This window comes from Callithrix jacchus, chromosome X (assembly GCF_049354715.1).
Source record: "Callithrix jacchus isolate 240 chromosome X, calJac240_pri, whole genome shotgun sequence".
In the NCBI taxonomy this organism is placed as follows: domain Eukaryota; kingdom Metazoa; phylum Chordata; class Mammalia; order Primates; family Cebidae; genus Callithrix; species Callithrix jacchus.
In genome coordinates, this window is record NC_133524.1 from 37345808 (window position 1) to 37372703 (window position 26896).

Here is a 26896-nt window from a genome sequence, read left to right on the forward strand (position 1 = left end):
AATCTGTTGTCTTTTTTTTGCGTGTGATGTTTTGATTTATGTGTCATATGTGTCTGATTTTATCCCAGGCCAGTCATCTTCCTGTGTCATATTTGCCTGTTGTTTGTAAACTCCGATGACAGGTTTGGCCTTTAATCACAAACAGCTCCTGAAAAACCTGTCATTGGTTCTCCTGTGACCTCATATTGACCTCCTGTCCTTGATTCGTTGCTCTGCTTCTCTTCACTTTGTTTTTTCTGATCAACTTACTTCATCCAGCCTTTTGTCCTGCTTACCCTAATAGAACCCTTGGAAAGACTGCTAACCTTATCCAGTGTGTCTAATACAGGAGTCATATTTATGTTCTACATGTCACCAGCATTTACCAGTTGACCAAGTTGAAGTACTTTCTACTCTTGGTTTTCATGACTAACCTTACTAATTTATTATCTCAGTGGTTACCCCTTCTTTCTTTTTATTGTACGTTAGGCTCTGGGGTACATCCCACAGGCTTGTTGCATAGGTATACGCACGCCATGGTGGTTTGCAGTCTCTGTTCCCCTGTAGCCTACATCAGGCATTTCTCCCAGTATTTTCCCTCCCAGCCTCCCTGCCACCTACTGTCCCTCCCCTAGCCCCCCATTCCCCAACCTACCCCAGTGTGTGACGTTCCCCTCCCTGTGCCCATGTGTTGTCGTTGTTCAACACTCGCCTGTGAGTGAGAACACACAGTGTTTGGTTTTCTGTTCTTGTGTCAGTTTGCTGAGAATGATGGTTTCCAGATTCATCCATGTCCCTACAAAGGACACGAACTTGTTTTTTATGGCTGCGTAGTATTCCATAGTATATATGTGCCACATTTTTTTTGTGCAGTTGTTTTCTTTTCTTTCTCTGACCTAACTTTTTGAGTGCCCTAGGGCTCTGCTCTGAGAGGCACCACATTCCTATGCACAGATTATGTCCTGCACACTTCCCAGACAGTGATGCTAATGGTGCTTCTTCAGCAATTTTGTGCCATATGACAAGCCTGCTGTCTTAAGTTGTAAAGTCTTAAGTCAGACTGCTTCAGTTCTTTAGAGTTTGAAATTAGATGCTAACCACTAATTGTCTCCTGTTATTCTTAGAAGTCCCACATCTTCACCACACCCTGCATTGTCTCACTCTTTTCTATTTTGCCTGCCTCATTTCTTGATAAGCTCTTCTCACCCCCTATGCTCTGCTCTCATATGTTTTTTCTCAAATGGGCCCCTGTTTTCACCATGAACAATTCCTGCAATCCGAATAATTCCTGCAGGCTGCTTTGATGAGTAGAAGGCGGTTTCTCCCTCTCTACATCCAGCTAACCTTTACTCATCCTTCAGTTTGGTGTGTTGGTCTCTTCCTCTGGAATCCTTAGCAGTGGTGTTTCTAGGACCTGTGGTCTCATGGGGTCCTCTACTTCTCAGTGGTACCAGTTATCAGAGTAATAATTTAAAAACTAGTTGTGGCATTAGCAGTTATTGTCAGTTTCTTCCTCTTGATCATAGACTCCATAAGGAAAAGAATTGGATGTTTCATATCAATGAAAGCCTTTAATTCATATTTGCTGAATGAATAAAGAAATGAAAATATAAGTAATGATAAGAAAAACATGTTTTTAATGTATCTTTAAGTGTTGTCTGTGGAAACAAAATTATTTGCCTTTTATTCATTAATTTAGCCATAGCTAGAAAGTTTCCCTGAGGTAAAATCTATAGGTCTTCATCAGCAGTTCATGAAAATAGTTACAGAAAGAGAGACAACTGACAATAGAGGTGCATTGAAAAGGCAAGGGTGAAAATTATTTTATATCATAATATAGAAGTCTATTTTGAGATGATAAGAACTTTAATCACATACAAAAACACTTTTATTCCCCCCTAAATGTACTTTATATTATTGATATTAAAACTCATTTCATTGTATATTCATTAACTAATTTTTTGTGGCTATAGTTATTCTAAATACTTTTCTTTTAACATTTATACTAAGATTAAAACTTGTTTGTGCACCACTATTACATTATCACATTATTCTGCATTTGTATATATATTTACCTTTGCCAGTGAGATTTATACTTTTATAAATTTTTATGTTGCTTCTGAACACCCTTTCATTTCAGCTTGAAAAACTCCCTATTAGTACTTTTTGTAAGTAAGGTCTATTAGTGACAAACTCCTTCAGCTTTTGCTCATCTGAGGGTTTTTATCTCTTCATTTTAAAGGACAGTTTTGTCAAGTGTAGTATTCTTGGTTGCCCTTTTGTTTTCTTTTAGCACTTTGAATGTGTCCTCTCACTGTTTACTGTCCTGCGATGTTTCTGTTGAGAAATCCACTGATAGTGTAATGATAGTTCCCTTGTATGTGATGAGTCAGTTTTCTCCTGCTGTTTTCAAACTTCTATTTTTCTCTTTGACCCTTTTTGGCTACTCCATAGTCAGAAAAGGGACATCCCATGAGCAGAGTGGCCCAGAGTAGCCTACCTTTGACTTTCAACCATTTGATTATAAGGTGTCTTGGTGTAGGCCTGGTGCCTGGAACTGTAAGCAGATCTGGGGCCATGACTGGGGACACATCTGGCACCTGTGTCTACAAGGACAAGGCTTGGAACTAAGGTCCATGAGGGCAGTCCTAGTGCAAGCGCACATGACAGAGTTTGCTGCTCCCTTTACTCTTCCCTTCCCCTGTTTAAGAACTCCTGGGCTAAGGAGATGTCTCATCGTTGGGCTGAGAGGGTTGAATTCTGGATTAGCACAGCTGTAGCCCCTGTCAATTCATGATTCTCTGACCTCTCTTTCAAGTTCCATATGCAACAAACTTCTTGATTTGTGAGTTGGGCTCCTTACATGTAACTGGAGAGGAAATTTAATACATGTTTGTACCTCTCATCTACATGCTAGTTTTGGATTTAAGATATTTTTCATGTGCAGTGAACAAAACACTACTACTACTTTCCTTTGCTAATCTACTCATTAAGAAAATATGTGTTGGGCTGGGCACAGTGCTTATAATCCCAGCATTTTGGGAGGCTGAGGTGGGCAGATCATCTGAGGTTGGGAGTTTGAGACCAGTGTGACCAACATGGAGAAATTCTATCTCTACTAAAAATACAAAATTATCCGGGTGTGGTAATGCATGCCTGTAATCCCAGCTACTTGGGAGGCTGAGGCAGGAGATTTGCTTGAATCCAGGAGATGCAGGTTGAGGTGAACTGAGATTGTGCCACTGCACTCCAGCCTGGGCAACAAGAGCAAAAATTGCATCTCAAAAAAAAAAAGAAAATATTTGTTCATCATATTTTCTATATACTCCATTGCTAAAACATGAGGGACAGTTTTTGGTAATCCAAATATACCAGAAATTGAAAATCCTGCTCTAATAGTTAAAATGCTGTTTCTATATTATTTAAACTTAATTCAAAGCAAAGTTTAAACCACTTTTATCATAAGTCTATTGGTTTTTAATACACTTTTTATATGGAACAAATGTCATTATTTGCATCTCATAGTTAATGATTATTAATTTCCACGTGATCTTTCTTGTTTTATAGACCTAAATTATAAAGATTTAAAAGTGGTGAGAATTGTCTTCTATGTTTATTCTTATATGCATTCATTTATTTATTGACTTTTAACAAAAATATACTATCATTATATTCCTGATAATGCACTAGGCTTTATAGACACAAAAGTAAATAATATATACCTCCTCCCTTCCGCTAAATACCTGTGCATTATTAGTCTTGACAGGTAATTAATATTAAATCTATGCCTGTTTAATTTAATTGAAATATATTTTAATCTTGATTTTCTTAGACATTCCTAGAATACGTAAATTTCAGTATGAAATTGAATATGAATCTGAAGCTATGAAGTACAAGTTGGAACCCTGTATAGCTTTATATTTGATCAAAAAATCTTATGATATTATGGCTGAAAGTATAATATTGATCTTCAATCTGATATTCTCACCAAATATGCCATTAAGGTAAGTCCACTTTCCTCTTTTTTATTTAAACACTATTATTAGTCTTTTAAATGTATTAATGTTGATTTTTTATTTTTCAATATTTGAATTACAGTACTTGTTTGATATTATTGAGAGAAATATTTTGAGCTAGAAAAAAATATTCTCATGATAAAAATGTAGTCTAAATAGTTGGAAATCTAAGATATCCCTCAAGAATTATGATCTCCCTAAGGTCATTAGTGTATCACATTAATGAAAGAGAATAGTCTATTTTGTAAAATCTTTAAAAATAACTGACAGTGTTATGCAATAGCAACATGTTATTTCTTGATGTTGCTTATTAGAACCAGTTCAAATGATGCAAATGCCTAAGCTATATTTTACATTGCAACTGCTTTCATTACATTTTACTACTCAATACATAACATTACATATTCCTTAGTAAGGTATAAGTGTATCTGTGGGAAGAGTGGCCTTTAGATGTCTGTCCTCTGGGAAACTTCATCCAGTGTCATTATGTTTGCTTTTTGGACACCTGCTACACAGCATCTGCAAAAACTATATGATATTTCACTCTGAAATAGGTCTTTATTTGTGTCTGAATGCAGAGATACTGAGGAGCACCGTGATATGCACAAAGTACAGCCTGGCAATGAAAAAACAGTTGAAAATATTATTTGAGTTTTTAATGATTTTTTTTCTCTCAACTTTTATTTTAGATACAGGTAGTACATCCATAGGATTTTTTACATGGGTATATTGCACTCAGGCAGGGAGCATAGTACCTAATAGTACCTTTTTAACCTATCCCCTTCCCAAGTAGTAGTTTGTAGTGTCTGTTCTTCCCATGTTTATGGCCACAGGTGCTGAATGTTTAGTTCTTTTTTGTTAGTGAGAACATGCAGTATCTGGTTTTCTATACCTGCCTTAATTTGCTTAGGGTTATGGCTTTCAGCCCCGACCATGGAAAGAGGACATGGATGCATGCAAAGGACATGGTTTCATTCTTTTTGATGGCTGCATGTTATTCCATTGTGTACCAAGCCACCATTGATGGCCACACAGGTTAATTCCATGTTGTTTGATATTGTGAATATAATGTGACAATGAACATACAAGTGCATGTGGATTTTTGGTATAATGATCTATTTTTCTTTGGGTATATACCCAGTAGTGGGATTGCTGGGTTAATTTCTAAAGTTCAGCCTTGTATTTTATGTAATCATACATGTAAAGTAGCTATGAATATATAGTCTGATAACTAAAAGATACAGGGTCATCTTAAGGAAGCAGTAATGAAATCAAGCTACAAGAAGAAAGTATACCATACACATTGACATTTTCCATTTTTTGTATTTTATTTTTTGTAGTTTTATATATTTGCTTGTTAATTTTTTTACATTTGCTTCATATTGTATTAATGCAATGATGTGGAAATTACAGCAACACTAGAAAGGGAACAATGTTATTATTTGTGAATATGAGTAGAGCCAATGTGAATTTATACTCATTAAAAATTTTGTGGATTTAGAACATTTTGGTGAATATTTGGGAAACTAATTTAGGGCAACATTTTTTGATGATTGATAAATTTCTGTGAGATAAATTTCACACTGTGATGTTCTGATATGGTATAGCAATGCTATTTTGTGCATATATACATATATTCATTTACTGTGATTCCGTCTTTTATATGTACAATCATGTATCACTTGAAGACAGAGATATGTTCTGAGAAATACATCCTTAGGTGATTCCATCATTGTGCACACATCATAGAGTGTATTTACACAAACCTAGATGGTGTAGCCTACTGCATACCTAGCCTATATGGTACAGCCTATTGCTTCTAGGCTGCAAACATACACAGGATGTTACTACTGAATAATGAAGACAACTGTAACACAATGGTAAATAATTGTGTACCTAAATACAGAAAAGGTACAGTAAACATACAGTATGATAATCATATGGAACAACCATTGTATGTACAGTTCATCATCAACCAAAATGTCAATGCAAGAGAAACAATTAAATGAGAAAAATCAAAATTACACCAATAGCATTAAGCTATGAAAAATAACAGGAAAATAATTATACTATGCTTTACCTAGATTAATAAATTAGTATTCAATTCAATTATTCTCTTTTTTGTGGGAAAGTTTAAAAATAACATTTTTTATGTTTTGGTAAAAAGAAAATATATCATGTTTTCAACAGTGAATACTAGGTAATTTTGACATTCATCTTTTCACAGAATACGGTGTTGTGCATAATAAAAATAATAATCAATTTGCTAAATTATAATTTTACAAAAGAAATGCAGGAAAATTATTCCTATGGGCCTTTTTTCAATAAAAATCAAGGGTCCAATACAAAAACATATGAGAACAATGGTTAATATTGTAATGAATCAGTCTGATAATCCTAATTTAACATGTCTAAACATTTTTCTAGATAAAGAAATAATAGCTATCATTTGTCTTATAGTATCTTCAGAAATACGAATTACCTTAGCTTGACATTTTCCTAGAACTTTTTACCTGCTCAAGAGCTGATCAGAATGAGAAACTCCGAAATGAGTTCTATTTCGGAGTTTGTTGGTGGCAACTTGAAATAAGAAATATCACACATATGCATTGTTATGAATATATGTATTGATTATAAAATGGTTCATTGTGTCATCCCTGAAATTGTGTGGTATTCCCCCAGTGGGTACCACATTTTGAGTCAGCAGCTTCTCATTAACTCAAAGAAGTGGCTTGTAGAATGGAATTATTCAGTATTATTCATTCGAATCTGTATATTAATTTATCAAAAATCATTTAACATCTACAAAAGAGACAAAATCTCTGCACTTTAGGAATATATCATCTAGTGAGAGTGATAAATAACAGAAATAAATGAATAAGCAAGCAAGCAAATTTTATATTTTCCTAAGAAATAAATAAATAGGGGAAATAGTCAAAGCGAAGACCTTACAGATGAAAAAAGTTGGAAAGAGCATTTGAGCCAGAGAAAATAATAAATACAGAAGTCATAAGACAGGAAGTGTTTAGCACAGACAATGAATAGTAAGAAGGTCAATCTTTCTCTAATGGAGTGAGCAAAGGAGGAAATAAGTTTGGAGAATTTTGCTGGGATTTGTTCACATAGGTCCATGATAATATGAGTTGGTCTTTTATGTTAGAAACAATAGAAAACCATTGAAGAATAAATATTTGGGGAACTAGTTTAGAACAACTTGTGTACTTGAGTCATCAAATTTTGTAAGTGAAAGTGATACCTGATGTAACTTAACAATTGTATTTTGTGCATATTTATTTACTTCTGCCATCCCTTGTTCCAAATTAATTTGGAATGGCTTACTGGAATACACAGAGTTAAATTTAAAAAAAAAAGAAAGAAAGGAAAGAAAACAATAGCTCTAAATTGTGGAAATCTTGTAAGATGCTAACAGGAGAAGTGGAGAAACCAGTTCTTGAAATAATGGTCTTGAAATAGTGGTAAGAGAGTAATATAGTTTTGTTTACAAAGACAGGAGAATGTGAAAGAGGTATAGGTTTAAAATGTATATTTGGATGTGTTAAGCTTAAGATTGTGTATTGGTCATCATTAACTAAATTATACTGCATAGTATTCCATTGTTTCTATGCAACACACTTCATTTTAGCAGCACCCTATTGAAAGAACATTTTAAAATTTTGCTCCCAACTTTTTGATAGTATAATGCAATAATGAATATCTTTGTATACATCACTTCTTGAAATCTTAGAGGCATTTCTCCAGAGGAAAGTACCAATAGTGAAACTCCTAATTTATTGAGTGAAACTTTCTTTTCTTTTTAAAAAAACTGTTATTTTAGGTTCAGGGGTATGTGTGAAGGTTTGTTATATAAGTAAATTCGTGTCAATGGGGGTTTGCTGTACAGATTATTTCTTCACCCGTGTATGAAGACTAGTACCCAATAGTTACTCATTCTGCTCCTCTTCCTCCTTCCAACCTCCACTCTCAGGTGGGCCCCAGTGTCTATTGTGCCCTTCTTTTTGTCCATGTGTTCTCATCATTTAGCTCCCACTTATAAGTGAGAACATGTGGTATTCGGTTTCCTGGTTTTCTCCTATGTTAGTTTGCTAAGGATAATGGCCTCCAGCTGTATCTATGTGTCTGAAAAAGACAATCTTTTTCTGTTTTTATTTTATTATTATTATTTTTGAGACAGAGTCTCACTCTGTCACCCAGGCTGGAGTACAGTGAAGCAATCTCAGCTCACTACAATCTCTGCTGCCCAGATTCCAGTGATTCTCCTGTCTCAGCCTCCCAAGTAGCTGGGATTATAGGCACCTGCCACTACACCTGGCTAATTATTTTTATTTTTAGTAGAGATAGGGTTTCACCATTTGGCCAGACTGGTCTTAAACTCCTGACCTCCTGATCTCCCAAAGTGCTGGGAATACAGGCCTGAGCCACTGCACACAGCCATAATCTCATCCATCTATCTATCTATCTATCTATCTATCTATCTATCTATCTATCTATCTATCTATCTATCTATCATTATTTCAGAGACGGAGTTTCACGCTTGTTACCCAGGCTGGAGTGCAATGGTGCGATCTGGGCTCACCGCAACCTCCGCCTCCTGGGTTCAGGCAATTCTCCTGCCTCAGCCTCCTGAGTAGCTGGGATCACAGGCACACGCCACCATGCCCAGCTAATTTTCTGTATATTTTTTAGTAGAGACGGGGTTTCACCATGTTGACCAGGATGGTCTTAATCTCTTGACCTTGTGATCCACCCGCCTTGGCCTCCCAAAGTGCTGGGACCACAGGCTTGAGCCACCACGCCCGGCCATTCTCTCTTTTTTTAATGGATGCATGGTATTTTGGGTATTTTGTGGTGTAGATGCACCACATTTTCTTTATTCAGTCTTCCTTTGATGGGCATTTAAGTTATTCCATGTCTTTACTATTGTGAATAGTGCTGGAATGAACACACAAGTACATGTGTCTTTATGATAGAATGATTTTATATTCCTTTTGGTTTATATCTAGTAATGGGATTGCTGTGTCCAGTGGTAGTTCTGTTGAGAAATTGCCATACTGCTTTGCACAAAATTGATAAGATATCATCCAGTTGCTCACAAAATGGTTGAGTAATTTTGTAGTCCTACCTAAGAAGTTATTAATTTTGTATTCCCAGAACAGTTCCCAGAACAGTTCTTTCTGTCACTTTTAAGGAAGAGATTTGAGATTCCTTTTCGAATCCTGACTTATGATATTGAAATCACACTGTTACATGTGTGTCATTTCTACCCTAAATAAGCAAACAGATAACCATTCGTCAACTCTGGCTACTGCCCTGTCTTTCCACTCTTTGTCATAGTCAAATGCTTTGGAAGTCTAAAATCTGTCTCTAGTAACTTTCTTCCTTAATTGCCACTCAATTTTATCTTATTCTGCAAGGTGTATGTGGTCTTTACCAATTGCAATTTAATTTTTTAAAAGCGGCCATCTAAGTCAAGTATATGGGCTTTGTATGTTTTCACAGAAAATATATTTTTTCTTTGTGAAGCAAGAGTTGAAAATACTTTCTCATAATGTTTCATTTGTGAAAAAAATCCCCAAATGGAATATCTATTAGTATAAAACATGGGTTCATTTTGCCGAATCCACTCTTACCTTCTTATACACTATGATATTCTATGCTGGCTACAGAAAATTTGCAGAATTCATTCTGCATATGTTATTGGTTCTTAGAAAATAACTAGAGGGTAGATAAAATGCCGTAAAAATAATTATTTCAAAGGGAGAATGATAATCTATGACCTAAAAATAGTTTCTAAAATATAATTAAAAGTCATTTACATTATTTTTAAGAATTAAATGCTCTAGTGTTTTCACTGAAACATAAAGTTTGCTTACATTTTTACCTTGATATTACCTTACTATATTTATTCTCTTGTTTTCATGTGGTATCCTTAAAAATCTCCTTTTATATTCAAGGACTGAAATAACACTGAAAATAGAGTGCATAACAGAAGGGATCTGGAAGTTTCCCATAAGGGTGATTGCTACTGAACCTGATGTGGATGCTGTCATTGACATTGAAGGAGTTGGTTTATTTAAGGAATCTGTTTTTGACTTTAGGCTGACAAGTCAGACAAGGTAATATATTAAACAAAAGTGTGTAGCTGTTTTAGTGAATATGCTAAACTTTGGAATGAAATTTAAGATAGGAAATTCTATAGTTCATCTTTCGCTGGTTAAGCCAGTGCAACATTGGTTCTCTGAATCAAAGCTTTATATACTACATAAATTTTTGTTTAAAAATTGGAAAATAGGGTATACAAAGTGAAGGCCAGAAAGGAAAACAAAAGTAGATAATTAAAAATTGAAATACAGGATACTAATAATATTTCCATTTGTTTTCAGAGGATGTTTCGGTGTTTTTCTGCAAATGTCAATTGTGTTACTATATCAAATGGTTTAACTAAGCAGAAATGGTTGGGTAAACCCACATTGATTCCATGTTATGTTTTATTTACTTTCTACCATAGTGGTCTTTGTCATATTTGTGCTAACATAGGCGGTATTACAATATTTTTACTTATCTCACATGTAAAATATACTTTTACAGCTTTTTGAGGTATAGGATGCATAACATAAAATTCATTCATTGTAAATGTACATTTTAATAATTTTTAATTATAGAATTCGCAATCATTACTACATTCTAGATATAGAACTTTTCCTTTTCCCCCCACATTTCCCTCAAACCCTTTTGCAGTCAACTCTCATACCCTTTACCAGTTTCAGTCAACCACTAATTTGCTTTGTCTCTATAGTTTTGCACTTTCTGATATTTCAAATAAATGAAATTACATAATATGTATCTTTTGCATGTGATTTCTTACACTATCCTTATCTGAAGTTCAGTAGTTTTCATGAATAAGTACCTATTAGCCTTGTATATATTTCATCTATTTCTCGAGGGCTGAAATGGTTTTTTGTAACAGTAGTCCAGCTTTATGGTGAAAATGAGTGATGAACAGTTAAATGTATAATCACTTATATTTGGAGCCAGGTTATACAAGTCTGTACAGCAGATAGGCTATTCACAAAATTCACTGTCTAAACTTGAACCATCTTGAGAATTAAAGAGGATAATTAATAATTAGGTTTGGCAACAAGGTAAACTGGTACAGACCTAAGCAAACCAGCACCTAACAGTTACTGTTCTTACAGGCTATGGCAAGATGTTTGCTGTTTATCCAAAGAAGTATAAAAAATCATTTAATCAGCAGAGTGATATATTTGAAAAAGAACATTTAGCTGAAATGTATAGAAAACAAATGCAAAAAGGGTAAGAGTGAATGGAGATAGATTAGTTAGTTGGCTAATGCTGTTTTCTGAAGGTTGCTTGAACTTTTTGCAGTGAAAGTTTAGAGGGAAAATAGGTTGGAGAGGCTTTAAGGAGGTAAAGACAGTTAAATTTAGCGATAGTTTTGGGGATCAGAATGTTCCACTTTGCTGGAGAGTATTCAGTGTTAAATCAGAGAAGTATCTGTAATGTAGAAGAAATTGTAACATCGAGTGGATATTAAAATATACGATCTGAAATTTCTCTTACAGTTTGAAAAAATGATATTCTTGTGAAAAAAATTGGTTTCACAGTCAAACAGAATGAGAAATAATTTTTTGCTCAACCACCTGTGGGACTTTCAACTATATGTTTTTGCTTCTCTGAGCTTCCATTTCCTCATTTTTAAAGTGGAGATAAAATATAACCCATAATGTTGCCATGAGAACAAATAATGCAGTGTATATGAATTGTTCAACACAATGCCCAATAACTTTTAAATGTTTAATCCTGTTTAAGATAAATTCTCCTACACTCCCTTGTACCTACTCCTCACTCTCTGCTTCAGGGTAAGAGAACAGCTGCCTTCAGCTATTCTCTGTACCCACTCCCCCACCAAGCTTTGCAGAGCCTTATAACCTTTCAGAAGACCTGCTCCTTTCTCTATGGTTTCTCGCACTGCTCTGACCCATCTCTTACAAAATCCCAAAGATTTTCTTTCATGTTCTCTTTTAAAAATTTTAGAGTTTTGTGTTTCAAACTTAAAGCCATTATATATTTTAAGTTAACTGTTGGATATGGCATGGGGTTTAGGTTGGGGGTTCATTTTCCTTAAGGATGTCCAACAACGTTTGTTTAAAAGACTATCTTTCCTCCATTGAATTGATTTTGAAACTTTGTCCAAAGTCAAGGTGGATGTATTTGTGTCAATCTAGTTTGGGGTTTTCTATTCTTTCTCTTTATCCATTGCTAATAACACCACGGTCAGGTAGAGTGATTCCTCTCACTTTATGAGTTCCTTTTAAAATTATTTTAGCTCTTCTACTTCCATTACCTCTGTATATATATTATAAAAATAAGCTTATCTATGTCTACAAAATTCTTATGTTATTGTAAAAGAAATTTATTAAGCTTATATATCAAATTGCTAACATTTGACATTTTTACTGTGTTACATACACTACTATATATTTTACTAATCCATACCACATATGGTAGATCTCTCAATTTTCTTAGATCTTTGATTTCTTTCATTGGTGTTTTATAACTTTCAGATTATAGACTCTGTACAGGTTTTGATACATTTTCATCTAGACGTTGTACTTTTAGAGTGATTACAAATGCTATTGTATTTTCAATTTCAGTCTCCACGTTTGTTGCTAGTATTTAGAAGTGCTATTGGTATGTGTGCTTATTTTGTATCTTCTGAGTTTTCTGAACAGTTATTTATTCTACAAGCATTGCTTTTGGATTCCTTGGCATTTTCTATATAGACAATCATGTCTTCCACACAAAGGGATAGTTATATTTCTTCATTTTCAACCTATATGAATTTTTTCCCCCTTTTATGCCTCATTTCACTGGCTAGGACTGCCAGTACTATATCGAATAAGACTGATGAGAGTAGACATCATTGCCTTTTTTTCCAAACTTAGGTAGAAAGCATTCAACCTTTCACCATTACATATGATGTTAGCTGCATAGTATTTTAAGGTAACTTTCAACAGGTGGAGGAAGCTGTTCATCTCTGTATTAGTTTCCTAGGGCTGCTGTAACAAACTACTACAAACTAGGTGGCTTAAAACAACAGAAATGTATCTTCTCACAGTTTTGGAGACTAGAAATTTAAAAAATAATGTGTCAGCAGAGCCATACTTTCTCTTCAGGCCCTAGGGAAGAATCTGATCTATGAGTTTCTCTTAGCTTCTGGTGTTGCCAGCTATCCTTAGAGTTCATTGGCTTGTACATATATCACTCCAATCCCTGCCTTCATCATCACATGCCATTCTCTCTGTGTGTCCCTGTCTGTATATCTTCTCCTCTTCTTATAAAACCAGTTATATTGCATTAAAAATTCATAATGACCTCATCCTGGCTTGATTACATCTGATATGACTCTATATTAAAATAAGGTCATATTCATAGGCACTGGAGTTAGGACTTCAACATATATTTGGGGAAACAATTCCTAATTCCCCATGTCTAATTTTTTTGAAGGTCCTACCAAGAATATGTGTTTATGTCAAATGCTTCTTATATAACTTGTTGAAATGGTGGGTTACATTGATTGAATTTAAAAATATTGAACCAGATTTACATTCCTGTAATAAAATCCACTTGGTATTGTTATGTATTTTTATATGCATTATTGCATTGAATTTGCTCTAATTGGTCATTATTTTTGTGTCTAACTACATAGAAGTATTGGGCTATAGTTTGATTTTTAATTTTAAATTTTTAATTTTAATTATTATTATTGCATTCTTTTTGTCTGGTTTTCCAATCTGAGTACTGCTGTTATCAAAACATGAGTTAGAAATGTTCCCTTCTCTTCCATTTTTTGAAGATAATGTTTAGAATTGGTTATAATTATCTTTTGAATGTTTCATAGAATTATCCACTGAAATCATCTGAGACTGAAGATTTCTTTTTCAGAAGCTTTTTAAAATTATAGATTTAATTACTCTAAGATGTCAAGTAAGGTAATTTATTTCATACTGGATGAGTTTTGGTAGTCTGCGCTTTTCAAGTAATCGTTTCATTTATTCTAAATTGTCAAACATTGTATAAAGTTGTTCAGTATACTTCCTTAAGAATCTGTTGAGACTTGCAGAGTCTGTGTAATATCTCCTCTTTTATTTCTGAAATTGATCATTTGCAGCTTCTCCTTTTAACCACTACCAGTCATGTTAGAAGTGTGTCAGTTTCATTGAGTTTTGGTAAAGAACCAGCTTTTAATTTCATTGGTTTTCTCGATTTTTCTGTTTTAAATTGATTTTTGCTCCCATTTTTGTTTTCTTTCCTTTACTTATTGTGGATTTTTCTTAATTTTCTAGTTTCCTGAAGTGGAGCTCAGATTGTTGATTTGAGGCCTTTTCTTTTTTCTATGTTATTTAGTATTATAAATTTCCTTCTGGATACTGCTTTAGCTGTATTTCACAAATTTAGTATGTTGTTTTTTTCATATTTGTTTAGTATTTGTAATTCCTTTGATATTTCTTTTTTGACCCAGGGATTATTTAGAAGAGAGACACTTAATTTACAAGTGTTTGAGGATTTTTGTTGTCTTTCTCTTATTGATTTTTAATTAGATTTCATCATGACCAGAAAACATACTCTGTAGAAATTTAATCATTTGAGCTTCTGAGCAATTTGCTTGGGCAGAGGGCCTATGGATAAAAATAGAAATCAACAGAATAGAGGTAGATGGAGTGTTCTACAAATATCTGTTAGAGCATGTTTGTTGATGGTTTTATTTAAGGTTTTTTAATTTTTAATTTTTATTTTTTGTTTTTTTCCCCCTAATTTTCTGTTCAGTAGTTCTAATAATTGATGAGAGAGAAGTGTTGATATCTCTGTATATAATTGTAGATGTTTCTTTTTTCCAAGACTGTTTTTGCTATACATGTTATTTATTGATTGATGGACTCCTAACAATTATACACCTTTATGGGTTACATATGGTATTATGATACTTGCACACAATGTGTAATGATAAAATCTTGGTGTTTAGGATACCCATCACCTCAAACACTTATCATTTCTTTGTGTTGGGAACATTTGAAATCTTCTGTTCTAGCTATTTTGAAACAAGAAATTATAGTTAACTATAGTCAGTCTACTAGTCTAGCTAACACTAGAATTTATTATTTCTATCTAACTGTATGTTTGTGCTCATTAACCAACCTCTCTTTACCCCACCTCCTCACCCATCACCACATCTGGTAACTATCATTGTACTGTCTATCTCCATGGGGTCAACATTTTTAGCTCTCACCTATAAGTGAGAACATATGATATTTGTCTTTCTGTGCCTGGCTTATTTCATTAACATAATGACCTCTATTTTCATCCATGTTGCTGCAAATGAAAGGACTTCATGATTTTTATGGCTGAGTAGTATTTCATTGTGTAAATATGCCTCATTTTCTTTTTCCATGAATCTATTAATGGACACTTAAGTTGATTTCCTATCGTGGTTATTGTGAAACGTTCTGTAGTAAATAGGGGTGTGCACATCTCCATTTGATATACTTGTTTTCTTTCCATTGGATAAATAACCAATAGTAGGGTTACTAGATCATAAAGTAGTTATAGTTTTAGTTTATCTGAGAAATCTCCATACCATTTTCCATAATGGTTGTATTAATTTACATTCCCACAAGCAGTATATGAGTTCCCTTTTCTCTGCATTCTTACCAGCATTTATTTTTTCTCTTTTTCCTAATAGTCATTTTAACTAGAGTGAGATGATAGCTCATTGTAGTTTTGATTTGCATTTCTCTGAAGATTAATGACGTTGAGCGTTTTTAATGTACCCATTGATCATTTGTAAGTCGTCTTTTGACAAATGTCTGTTCAGATCCTTTGCACACTTTTTAAAGATGTCAGGATTTGACTGCTTCCTTATGAACCCAGTAATATTTCCTTTTTCTTTAGGGAATCAGGAGTAAAATAAGTTCTAAAAAGGAATGACCCCCTATCCTAGTGACTACATTTTTGTGTGTGTACTGGGAATACAGGGAAAGGAAAGAAGGACAAAGATGCATGGCAAACCCTATAGTGGTAGCTACTCTGTTTCCTAAATTAAATATGTAAAGTGTTAGTGTATCAAAGGGTAATTTTAAACATAATAATACAAAGTATTCTGAAGAATTATTATAAAAACATAACAGTTCAAAGTATCAAAATAGTTTAGCTATTCTTAAAATATTTTATATGCATGTCAGTGATTAGCAAGAAGTAAAACTTCTGAGAATATCATTTTCTTATTTTTCTGAATATCCTAGTTTTTACTAATGTCTGCCTTTTGTGATAACATTTAAAAATTATTTTCATAAAAATGAGCATTATGAATTACACAAAAAACTACAAGGTAAATCTTAGGAAGTGAGAACTATACCATCTCATAGCCACTAAGTCCAACTCAGTTCAGGTAGAGTATAGAAATTAGAAACAAATGGTTTCTTAGTAATATAACCTAATCATATTTTGAAATAATCATTTGGGATCATCTACATAGAAATTGTCTTGTTATAAAGTGAAAATCTGTAGATGAGCATTTTCATTAAGAAAACTAAGTGTAGGGCTGTGTGTGTGTATATATATACACACATATACATATAATAACCACACACCTGAATACATATAATTTAAGAAATCTTTAGTGAATCATGCTGCCCACATTGTTTAAATCCTCTCTAATTCATTAACACTTTTACACCACAGCTGGGTCTCCATTTATTTCTAACAATAACAATAAAGCTACTGTCTTAAAAAGAAATGATGGTGGCTGGGCATGGTGGCTCACTTCTGTAGGCATAGCATTTTGGGAGGCTGAGATGGGCAAATTACCTGAGTTCAGAAGTTCAAGACCAGCCTGGCCAACATGGTGAAACCCCATCTCTACTAAAAAAAAAAAAAAAAAAAAATTAGCCTAGTGCAGTGGCACGCACTACTCAGGAGGCTGAGGCAGGAGAATTGCTTAAACCCCAAGGTGGAGGTTGTGGCGAGCCAAAATCCCATCACTGCACTTCAGCAGCCTCGGCGACAGAGCAAGACTTTGTCTAAAAATAAAATAAATGATGACACATTAAAAAAACTTGATGAAATTGTTTTGTAAGCAGTTTTCTCAAGGATGTTCCACTGACTGAAACAAACAGCTTTTAAATGCTCCAGATGGAGATGAAAAAGTGTTTTTATAATTTCTAAAAACATGTAAAAATTAACAGAAATTTTCCCCTTTGGAAATCTTACATATCTCCTCTATGCATTAGCATCAACTTTCTAGCATTAGTCAGTATTTATGTGAGCAGCTATTTTAATTTTATGAATACAATTATTTTTACCTTAGAGAATGGCTGCCACATTCTTGTCACAAACATATGAAAGGGGATGTCTCCCAAGACACAAGTTGTCTACCATGCTTAATAATATTGTTATCAAGAAAAAGAACTAAAAATAATTTGTTTCCAGTAAAGATCAGAGCTGTGTCAAATTTAGGACAATATGAACTCACTTAAGTGATTATTCATGATCATTCACTGCTGTTTCTAATTTCCTTGTCTGAGCTACCTAAAAACAATACAATAATAATAATAATAATAATAGTAAATGATTGTCACATGCCTACTAAATGTTTAGCATATATAGAATTTAATTTGTATGCTACTACAAACTAGATATCGCTGTCTCTCTCTCTCTCTCTCACACACACACACACACACACACACAAACAAATGTTTACACAACCACAGTGAAGAATAAAGTAAGTTCTAGACTTGTCGATGCTTAGTGGGTGGGGTGCACATTTAAGGAAGATGGCTCAACTCCCCCCTCCAATATCTCTGGTCCTATCCCAGAGATACCCTTCTTTACATTCCTACCTTAGCTTGTCATCCTGTAAATTTTAGATTCAGGCCATTCTGAACTGTGGCAGGCTAACAAATACGGCAGATTTGCCTAGATATATTTTCCATATCAACATCCCTGAGAAAGCTACTAAACATTCCTGTTCTCTTAGAGAGTTATACTCATCATTAGCTTTGGCAGCTACAGGCAGAATAAGTATCTTACATCTTATGGGAAAGTATAATTTAAGGAATGCCATATAAAGGAAGATATAACTTATATAAAAATCTTTATATATAAATTATGAATAGATTATATAAATTATTAATATGCTATAATATTAATATGTTATATTCATATATTCATATGTAGATTTATAAATAAATTAATTTAAAAATTATATATATATATATATATATATATATTTTTTTTTTTTTTTTTTGAGACGGAGTTTTGCTCTCGTTACCCAGGCTGGAGTGCAATGGCGCAATCTCGGCTCACCGCTATCTCCGCCTCCTGGGTTCAGGTAATTCTCCTGCCTCAGCCTCCCGAGTAGCTGGGATTACAGGCATGCGCCACCATGCCCAGCTAATTTTTTGTATTTTTAGTAGAGACAGGGTTTCACCATGTTGACCAGGATGGTCTCAATCTCTTGACCTCGTGATCCACCCACCTCGGCCTCCCAAAGTGTGTAAATATATTTTTATATAGCTTTTTATATAAATTCTGTATATATAATTTATATTTTTTAATAAAATTTATATAATTTATATAAAAATCTGTCCTCAGTAGAGTCTGTACTTGTATCAGTCTTATCCTTTTCAATTAAGATTATTTTTAAATCATACTTCACTATCCCCATTCCTATTCACCCTCCTCACTGACACTGTACACACAAACCCTTAGTATTGAAACAGAGAAGCTCTATTTTCATCTGATTTTTAAATTTGTGCTTCTTTGTAGCTTGCTTGAGCATAGGAGTCCATAGAAAAAACTATAAACCAAGAAATAGAAACCTTGCAAACTATACTGGGTGAAGAAAAACCTTTTGGAAGCCATCTTGACCTCCATTAAAAGGGGACTGTTGGGGCTATTTATCAAAAATCTTCGTGTAGATGTATATAGAACTTTACAAGTTAGAGTCACATAGTTGAGACAGTGCCAACAAAGAGCAAAAAAACAGGTTTGGAAGTAACCAGGGCAATATCGCCCCCCTTAGGTGGCATTTGAAAATGCCTGGGGTAGTGCTGGTTTGCTTCTATAGACATAAAGCATTACACTTCCACCAGCAATGTATGTGTGTTCCATTTTCTCTGCAACCTCATCAGCATGTTATTTTCCTTTGGCATTTTAATAATGGCCATTCTGATTGATGTGAGATGATATCTCATTGTGGTTTTGATTTGTATTTCTTACATTATTTGTGATGTTAAACATTTTTTCATATGCTCTTTGGCCACATGTATATCTTCTATTGAAAAGTGTCTATTCATGTCCTTTGCCCACTTTTTAATGGGGTTGTTTTCTTCTTGTAAATATAAGTTTCTTATAGATACTAGATATTAGACCTTTGTCAGATGCATGATTTACCAATAATCTATTCTGTAGGTTGTTTACTCTGTTGATAGTGTCATTTGCTGTGCAGGAGCTCTTTAGTTTAATTAAATCCCTTTTGTAAAAAAATTGTTCTAGTTGCAATTGCTTTTGTCAGGTTCATTGTGAAATCTTTGCTTGTTCTTAGAATGGTATTGCCTGGGTTTTCTTCCAGATATTTTGTGATTTGGGATTTTAAATTTAAGTCTTTAATCCATCTTGAGTTGACTTTTGTATGTGGTATAAGGTAAGGGTCCCACTTCAATCTTCTGCATATGGCCAGCCAGTTATCCCAGCATCATTTATTGAATGGATAGTCCTTTCCCCATTGCTTGTTTTTGTCAGCTTTTTCAAAGATGGCATTATTTCTGGGCTCTCTATTCTGTTCCATTGGTCTATGTGTCTGATTTTCTACTAGTACCTTGCTGCTTTGGTTGCTATAGCCTTGTTGCATAGTTTGAATTCTGGTAAGATTATGCCTCTAGCCTTGCTACTTTAATTAAGATTCCCTTGGCTATTCAGGTGTTTTTCTAATTCTGTGAAGAATGTCATTGGTAGTTTGATAGGAATAGCATTGAATCTATAAATTGCTTTGGGCAGTATGGCCATTTTAACAATATTGATTCTTCCTATCCATGAGCATGGAGTCTTTTTTCATTTGTTTGTGTCCTATCTGATTTATTTGAGCACTGTTTTGTAATTCTCATTATAGAAATATTTTACCTCTCTGGTTAGCTGTAGTCCTAAGTGTTTTATTCTTTTTGTACAATTGTGAATGAGATCGCATTCTCTTGTCACTTGTATTCAACATAGTATTGAAAGCTCTGACCAGAGTTTTTTGCACAAGTTCTTTTTGCATGGGCACACAGAACATGTTGTCATATATATTCAATGTTTTTTAATTTGTGTATTATTATTATTTTGAGACAGTTTTGTTCTTGTTGCCTTGGCTAGAGTGCAATGGTGCGATCTCGGCTCACTGCAACCTCTGCCTCCTGGGTTCAAGCAATTCTCCTGTCTCAGCCTCCTGAGTAACTGGGATTTCAGGCACACACCACCATGCTTTGCTATTTTTTTTTTTTGTATTTTTAGTAGAAATGGGGTTTCACCATGTTGGCCAGGCTGGTATTGAACTCCTGACCTCAGATGATCCATCTGCCTTGGCCTCCCAAAGTGCTGGGATTACAAGTGTGAGCCACCGAACAATCTTACTCTGTCACCTGGGCTGGAGTGCGATGGTATGATCTGGGCTCATTGCAACCTCCATCTCCTGGGTTCAAGTCATTCTCTTGCTTCAGCCTCCTGAGTAGCTGGGATTATAAGCACATACCACCATGCCCAACTAATTTTTGTACTTTTAGTAGAGATGGGGTTTTGTCATGTTGGCCAGGCTGGTCTTCAACTCCTGACCTCAAGTGATCCACCTGCCTCGGCCTCCCAAAATTCTGGGATTGTATGTATGAGCCACTGTACCTGGCTTCTTTGTGCATTAAAAATGTAAGATGTGACTTTAAAAACCTTTAGAATTTTCATTTTGTCACCCTGAGAAGAATAACTCTTTTCAGTAATTTTTTAAAAATGCCTCCTCACTATTATTTGGTAAGCATTCAGCATTCATATTTACCTAGGCCTATTGTAGCATGATTTAAATTCTACTCAAGTTCTCACAAAGAGAATGAGATAATGATCAAGTTTAATAAGCTGAATTTTGTACTTTTGTTCCAGATATCCTGAGCCATTCACTGCATACTTCCTACCTGGCAGTGATCCTGAGTTTTCTGTAAGACCAGAGGTTGGAAAACTTCTTCCTTTTAACACAAACGGAACTCCAATCATTGTAGGATTTAAACCTAAAATGTACTGTAGGAAATATAAAGCAACATTAGTAATACAGGTGAGTTCTATAAAGGCAGTAGTCAAGGATGTTTGATGCAACTAGAGACACTAAACAAACTAGGAAGAAAAGGTTTTACTAAATGGTTACAGGTAAAGAATAACAATTTTGCTGTGTTAAAAAGTCAACTTATCTCAACTGCTCTCTCTAGGCTTACTCTTCTTTTGTCCAAGAGCAGTATTTTAAGTATGGTATAGAACAAAAAAATTATCAACACTAGAGGAAAGTTTAAAAAATACTTTTCGTTCCATATTAAGGAATTGTGGAAGAAACAAATAATGACTGTAAAGTGATTTGTATAGTTATGTATCACTTTCTGTAGCATACCTATTCAAGGACTTCATTAACTTTAGTTTATTCAAGATAGGGATTTTGGAGCCTTTAATTAAGACAGAGTATTGTCAAGATGTTGAAGTCTAACATAAAAAAGGAATAGAAGGTAACATTTATTTTGAATTGAAAAACATGATGTGAGCCATTAATTATCTGTTAAAGTGATCATTTTATTAACAGTTAAGGTAAATACAATTTTGAACATTTATTCAGGAACCAAAGTTGAGCTATAACATTTCACACATATTTTATAGTAAGAATTTCTAGTCTAAGTACAATGTTCAAACCATTTCTGAAAAGATATCTATTACCACTGTCTACTTTCAATAGCAAAGGGACACAGAGCATGTTGTCATATACACACAACTCCTGGTGCAAAAGTGATTTCTAGATTTCTGAATAAAGCAATAATTAGGCAGTACCATAGGCAGAAAAAAATATTATTTTAATGAACAGAGTAAAAATATTGAATATTGTTTAAGGAAGTTATTTCTATTTTTTTTATTTTTCAAAGAATCCTTACAATGTACATAGTAAGAAGGTAAAGTGTTTGTTGACATTTTGCACATACCCTGTTGCCTATATTGATACATAATTTAAAGTGACCATATCGTACTTGCTTGTTTGCTTTAAGGGGATTAAATGGCATCTTTAAAAATATTTTCAAATTAAAATTATGTTCATTTTTATCTAGCATACAGTAGACACTTCTGCAATTAACAGAAGGCTTTACCAACAAAACCTGTGCCCGATTTCTCTGTGTCGATTTGACAAAATTACTGGCAACACAATTAAAGATTTTATGTGAGGGAACAAGTTGTTACATGGAAACAACAGAGAATATGCCATTTTTTAGCCTGAAGTGGTACAATTTGATAAAGTTTATTTAGGGAAAATTGAGTTTGAAACATTAAAAAAATCATGATTTTCTGAATTCTACTTTTATTATTGAAAATTCCAAATATGTGCAGAAATAGCATAATTCATCTCCATGCACTAATTATCCAGTATGAACATTTATCAACTTATGGCCAATTCTGCTTCACCTATATGCCCACTCCCTTCCCCACCTTCTCTATAAAGGGTTACCTTGTGCTAAGCATATCCAACACTGTAATTCTTGCCCTTCCCCTGACAACCACTAATCTTATAATTTCTAGAACATTATATAAATAGAACCATTAAGTCATTAAAGCATTATCTAAATCAAAAATATTATTTGCATTATCATCAAAATGATTGAAGAATCCATTTAAATGAATGATTTTAAGTGTTAAGTCAATGTTTGTAACTATATGATCTTCGTTTTGCTTCACTTGGAAATAAAAATGATTAAAGAACATGTTAATTAAATATTAGCCCAAACGAACTTCAATAATCTTGTTCACAAGTTTCACAATTTCTCATTTCATTAAATCACACTTGAAGTTATTAAAAGCTATCTTTTCCCACTAGTAAACAAGATATATAGCGCTAGCTTTGAGAGACTAAAGTTTACTTATTTAGTCTGTTTTACAGAAAGCAGTGCTACTCAAAGAGAGTAGTAAATCTGCTCAATTTTCCATTGGTGGATGTGATAAATCTTAGTTTATGAAAATGTGAGCATTATAATTGTCTAATATAAACTATATGATGCCTTAGCTTTATACTTATATAAATTATTCATATATTGTATACAGTAATATATAAGATTATATATGATTGTGATTTCATTTATAATATATAAGTAATATAGTATTTATATAAGTAATATTTATATAGAGATATTCCTGTTATAACTAGAGACATAACCAAACATTGATAGTTCCTGTTTGCTTTTAAAGGAATAGATCATTAGGCATGAAACTGTGGGAAATGGCATTGTAAATAACTTGGTTTGTATTTCCTCAGAAGCAGATGTTGAAATAAGGATTGAAATCCAAGTAGCATATTTACTATGTGAACTCAATTAACAGATGTAGGGAGGACAGGATGTGAGATAGGGAAGGGGAAGAAATTTATCCAGGCATCTGCCACAGTGAGCAACTAGAAACAAATTCCATGGAAGATCTCTGGGAAATGGTGTGGAACGCATAACTCAGAGTTTTCACAGCTGAAAGATTAAGAAAGTTTGGTTACTTATACAGTAACTGCCACTATTCCAATCATTGATTGAAGAATGCTCTCAGGGATTGTTCAAACTATGGCACCAGTAGAGAAGCCTTCTGGGGTTTCTGAACAATCTTGAGCAAAAGAGATGCAAAATTGTTCTATAAAGTTTCACACATATTTTACAATAAGGGCTTTCAGGCTAAAGACAACTTTCAATCTCACAATTGAAAGTTGAGGCAGGCAGTGATATGAAAATATCTGAGGGTTGTGGGTGGACACAGACAACATGTGCTAATGGATAATTATCAGTTGTTTCCATTCGCATAACTAAGCCTTAAAAATAGGGTTTTCTTAATGGTAACTTTGGAAATAAAAGAAATATGCAACAACTTTGATTATTCATTTCATGAGATCATTCACTTTGGCTGATCTCTTTTCAGAACACAGAGACACAATCCAAATGTGGAAGTTTCATCTGTTTATTTTTTTTTATTTCTTTAAAGAAATAGTTAAGAAATATAATTGTCAATTTGGCATTCTTTTGTAAAAAATCAATGCAGTAATTCTATGAGATGTTAGTAATATGGAAGTATTAACTTATTCTTATATTATTTTAACTTCTTTTTTGTATTTATATTTTCAATGGGAGATTGGGGACAGAAGATATAAAGTTATTATCTTTAAAATGTTTTTCTAAATATACATGGATAGTTCCTTTTATTTACAGTTAGACTGAAGAAATTTGGCTATATGTAAAACTGTAATGTTCAACTTTTATTTCATAAAATAAGCCTATTAGTATTGTATAGCTTTTTGGAATGAAGAGTATGAACAAATTCCATACACATGCACACACACACCAAGGTAGTCCACCACTACTGAGGCAATCTGCCATTACCGAGGCAGCCTGCCATTTCTGAGACAGTTCTAACCTTACCTGTGTAAACAAAATTGCGAGGAAGTTTACACAGCAGCTGGGTGGAGCCTGCAGCAGTTCATCAATGCCTCTATAGGCAGACTGTGACTAGACTCCCTTATTGCTGGGCAGGGCATCTCTGAAAAAAGGCAGCAGCACATCAAGGACTTACAAATAAAGACCCCCATTCCCAGGACAAAGCACCTGGGAAAAGGGGCAGACGTGAGTTCTACTGCAGCAGACTTAAACATCCCTGCCCAGCAGCTCTGAAGGGAGCAACGGAGCTCCCAGCACAGCACTTGAGCTCTGATAAGGGACAGACTGGCTCTCAAGTGGCTCCCTGAACTCCGTATATCCAAAGAATCACCTCATACAAGAGAGCTCTGGTTGACATCTGGCAGGTACCCTTCTGGGACACAGTTACCAGAGGAAGGAAGAGGCAGCAATCCTTGCAGTTCTGCAGCCCTCATGGGTGATTCCCAGGCAATCAAAGTCTGGAGTGGATCTCCAGCAGTCCTGCAGCAGAGGGGCCTGACTGTTAGAAGGAAAACTAAAAAACAGAAAGAAATATACTCAACATCAACAGAAAGGACATACATTCATAGACCCCATTCAAAAGTCACCAACTTCAAAGACCAAAGATAGATAAATCCATGAAAACGGGGAAAAAACTAGTACAAAAAGGCTGAAATTACCAAAACCAAGAAGGCCTCTCCTCCTCCAAGGGATCACAACCCCTCACCAGCAGGGGAACAAAACCAGATGGAGAATGAGTTTGACAAATTGACAGCAGCAGGCTTCAGAAGGTGGGTAATCACAAACTTCTCTGAGCTAAAGGAACATGTTCTAACCCAATGCCAAGAAACTAACAACCTTGAAAAAAGGTTAGATGAAATGCTAACTAGAATAACCAGCTTGGAGAAGAATGTAAATTGCTTGAAGCTGAAAAACACAGCACAAGAATTTCATGAGGCATACACAAGTTTCAACAGCTGAATCAATCAAGCAGAAGAAAGGATATCAGAGATTAAAGATCAACTCAATGAAATAAAATGAGAAGGCAAGATTAGTGAAGAAAGAGTGAAAAGAAATGAACAAAGCCTCCAAGAACAATGGGATTATGTGAAAAGACCTAATCTATATTTGGTCAGTATACCTGAATGTGACAGGGAGAAGGAATCCAAGATGGAAAACACTATTCAGGATATTATCCTGGAGAACTTTCCCAACCTAACAAGGCAGGCCAACATTCAAATCCAGGAAAGACAGAGAACAACTCAAAGATATTCCTCAAAAAGAGCAGCCCCAAGGCACATAATTGTCAGATTCACTAGGGTTGAAATGAAGGAAAGAATGCTAACGGCAGCCAGAGAGAAAGGTTGGTTTATGCACAAAGGGAATCCCCTCAGACTCAGCATATTCATCAGCAGAAACCCTACAAGCCAGAAGAGAGTGGGGGCCAATATTCAACATCCTTAAAGAAAAGAACTTTCAACCCAGAATTTCATATCCAACCAAACTAAACTTCATAAGGGGAGGAGCCTCATAAGCTTCATAAGTTTTGCCCTTTATGGGCAAACAATTGCTGAGAGATTTTCTCACCACCAGGCCTGCCTTACAAGAGCTCCTGAAAGAAGCACTAAACATGGAAAGAAACAACCAGTACCAGCCACTGCAAAAATGTACCAAATGGTAAAGACCATTGACACAATGAAGAAACTGTGTCAACTAATAGGCAAAACAACCAGCTAGTATCAAAGTGGCAGGATAAAATTCACGCATAACAATATTATCCTTAAATGTAAATGGGCTAAATGCCCAATCAAAAGACACAGACTGGCAAATTGGATTAAAAAGTCAAGACCCATCAGTGTGCTGTATTCAGGAGACCCACCTCATGTGCAAAGACACACATAGACTCAAAATAAAGGGATGGAGGAAGATTCACCAAGCAAATGGAGGGCAAAAGAAAGCAGGGGCAATCCTAGTCTCTGATAAAATTGACTTTAAAACAGCAAAGATCAAAAGTGACAAAGGAGGGTATTACATAATGGTAAAAGGATCAATGCAACAAGAAGAGCTAACTATCCTAAATATATACGCACCCAATACAGGAGCAACCAGATACATAAAGCAAGTTCTTAATGACCTACAAAGAGACCTAGACTCCCTCAC

At 34.5% G+C, this 26896-nt stretch overlaps 1 protein-coding gene across 1 annotated transcript in view; it reads left to right on the forward strand.

Annotated features, from left to right (window-relative positions):
- CFAP47 (cilia and flagella associated protein 47) overlaps positions 1–26896 on the forward strand; it is a 437978-nt gene that overhangs the window by 405609 nt on the left and 5473 nt on the right. Inside the window, exons 60-62 of the mRNA XM_078364097.1 lie at positions 3812–3983; positions 9968–10129; positions 21213–21381. Coding sequence (XP_078220223.1) covers positions 3812–3983; positions 9968–10129; positions 21213–21381 — 503 coding nt within the window. The remainder of the gene's footprint in view (positions 1–3811; positions 3984–9967; positions 10130–21212; positions 21382–26896) is intronic.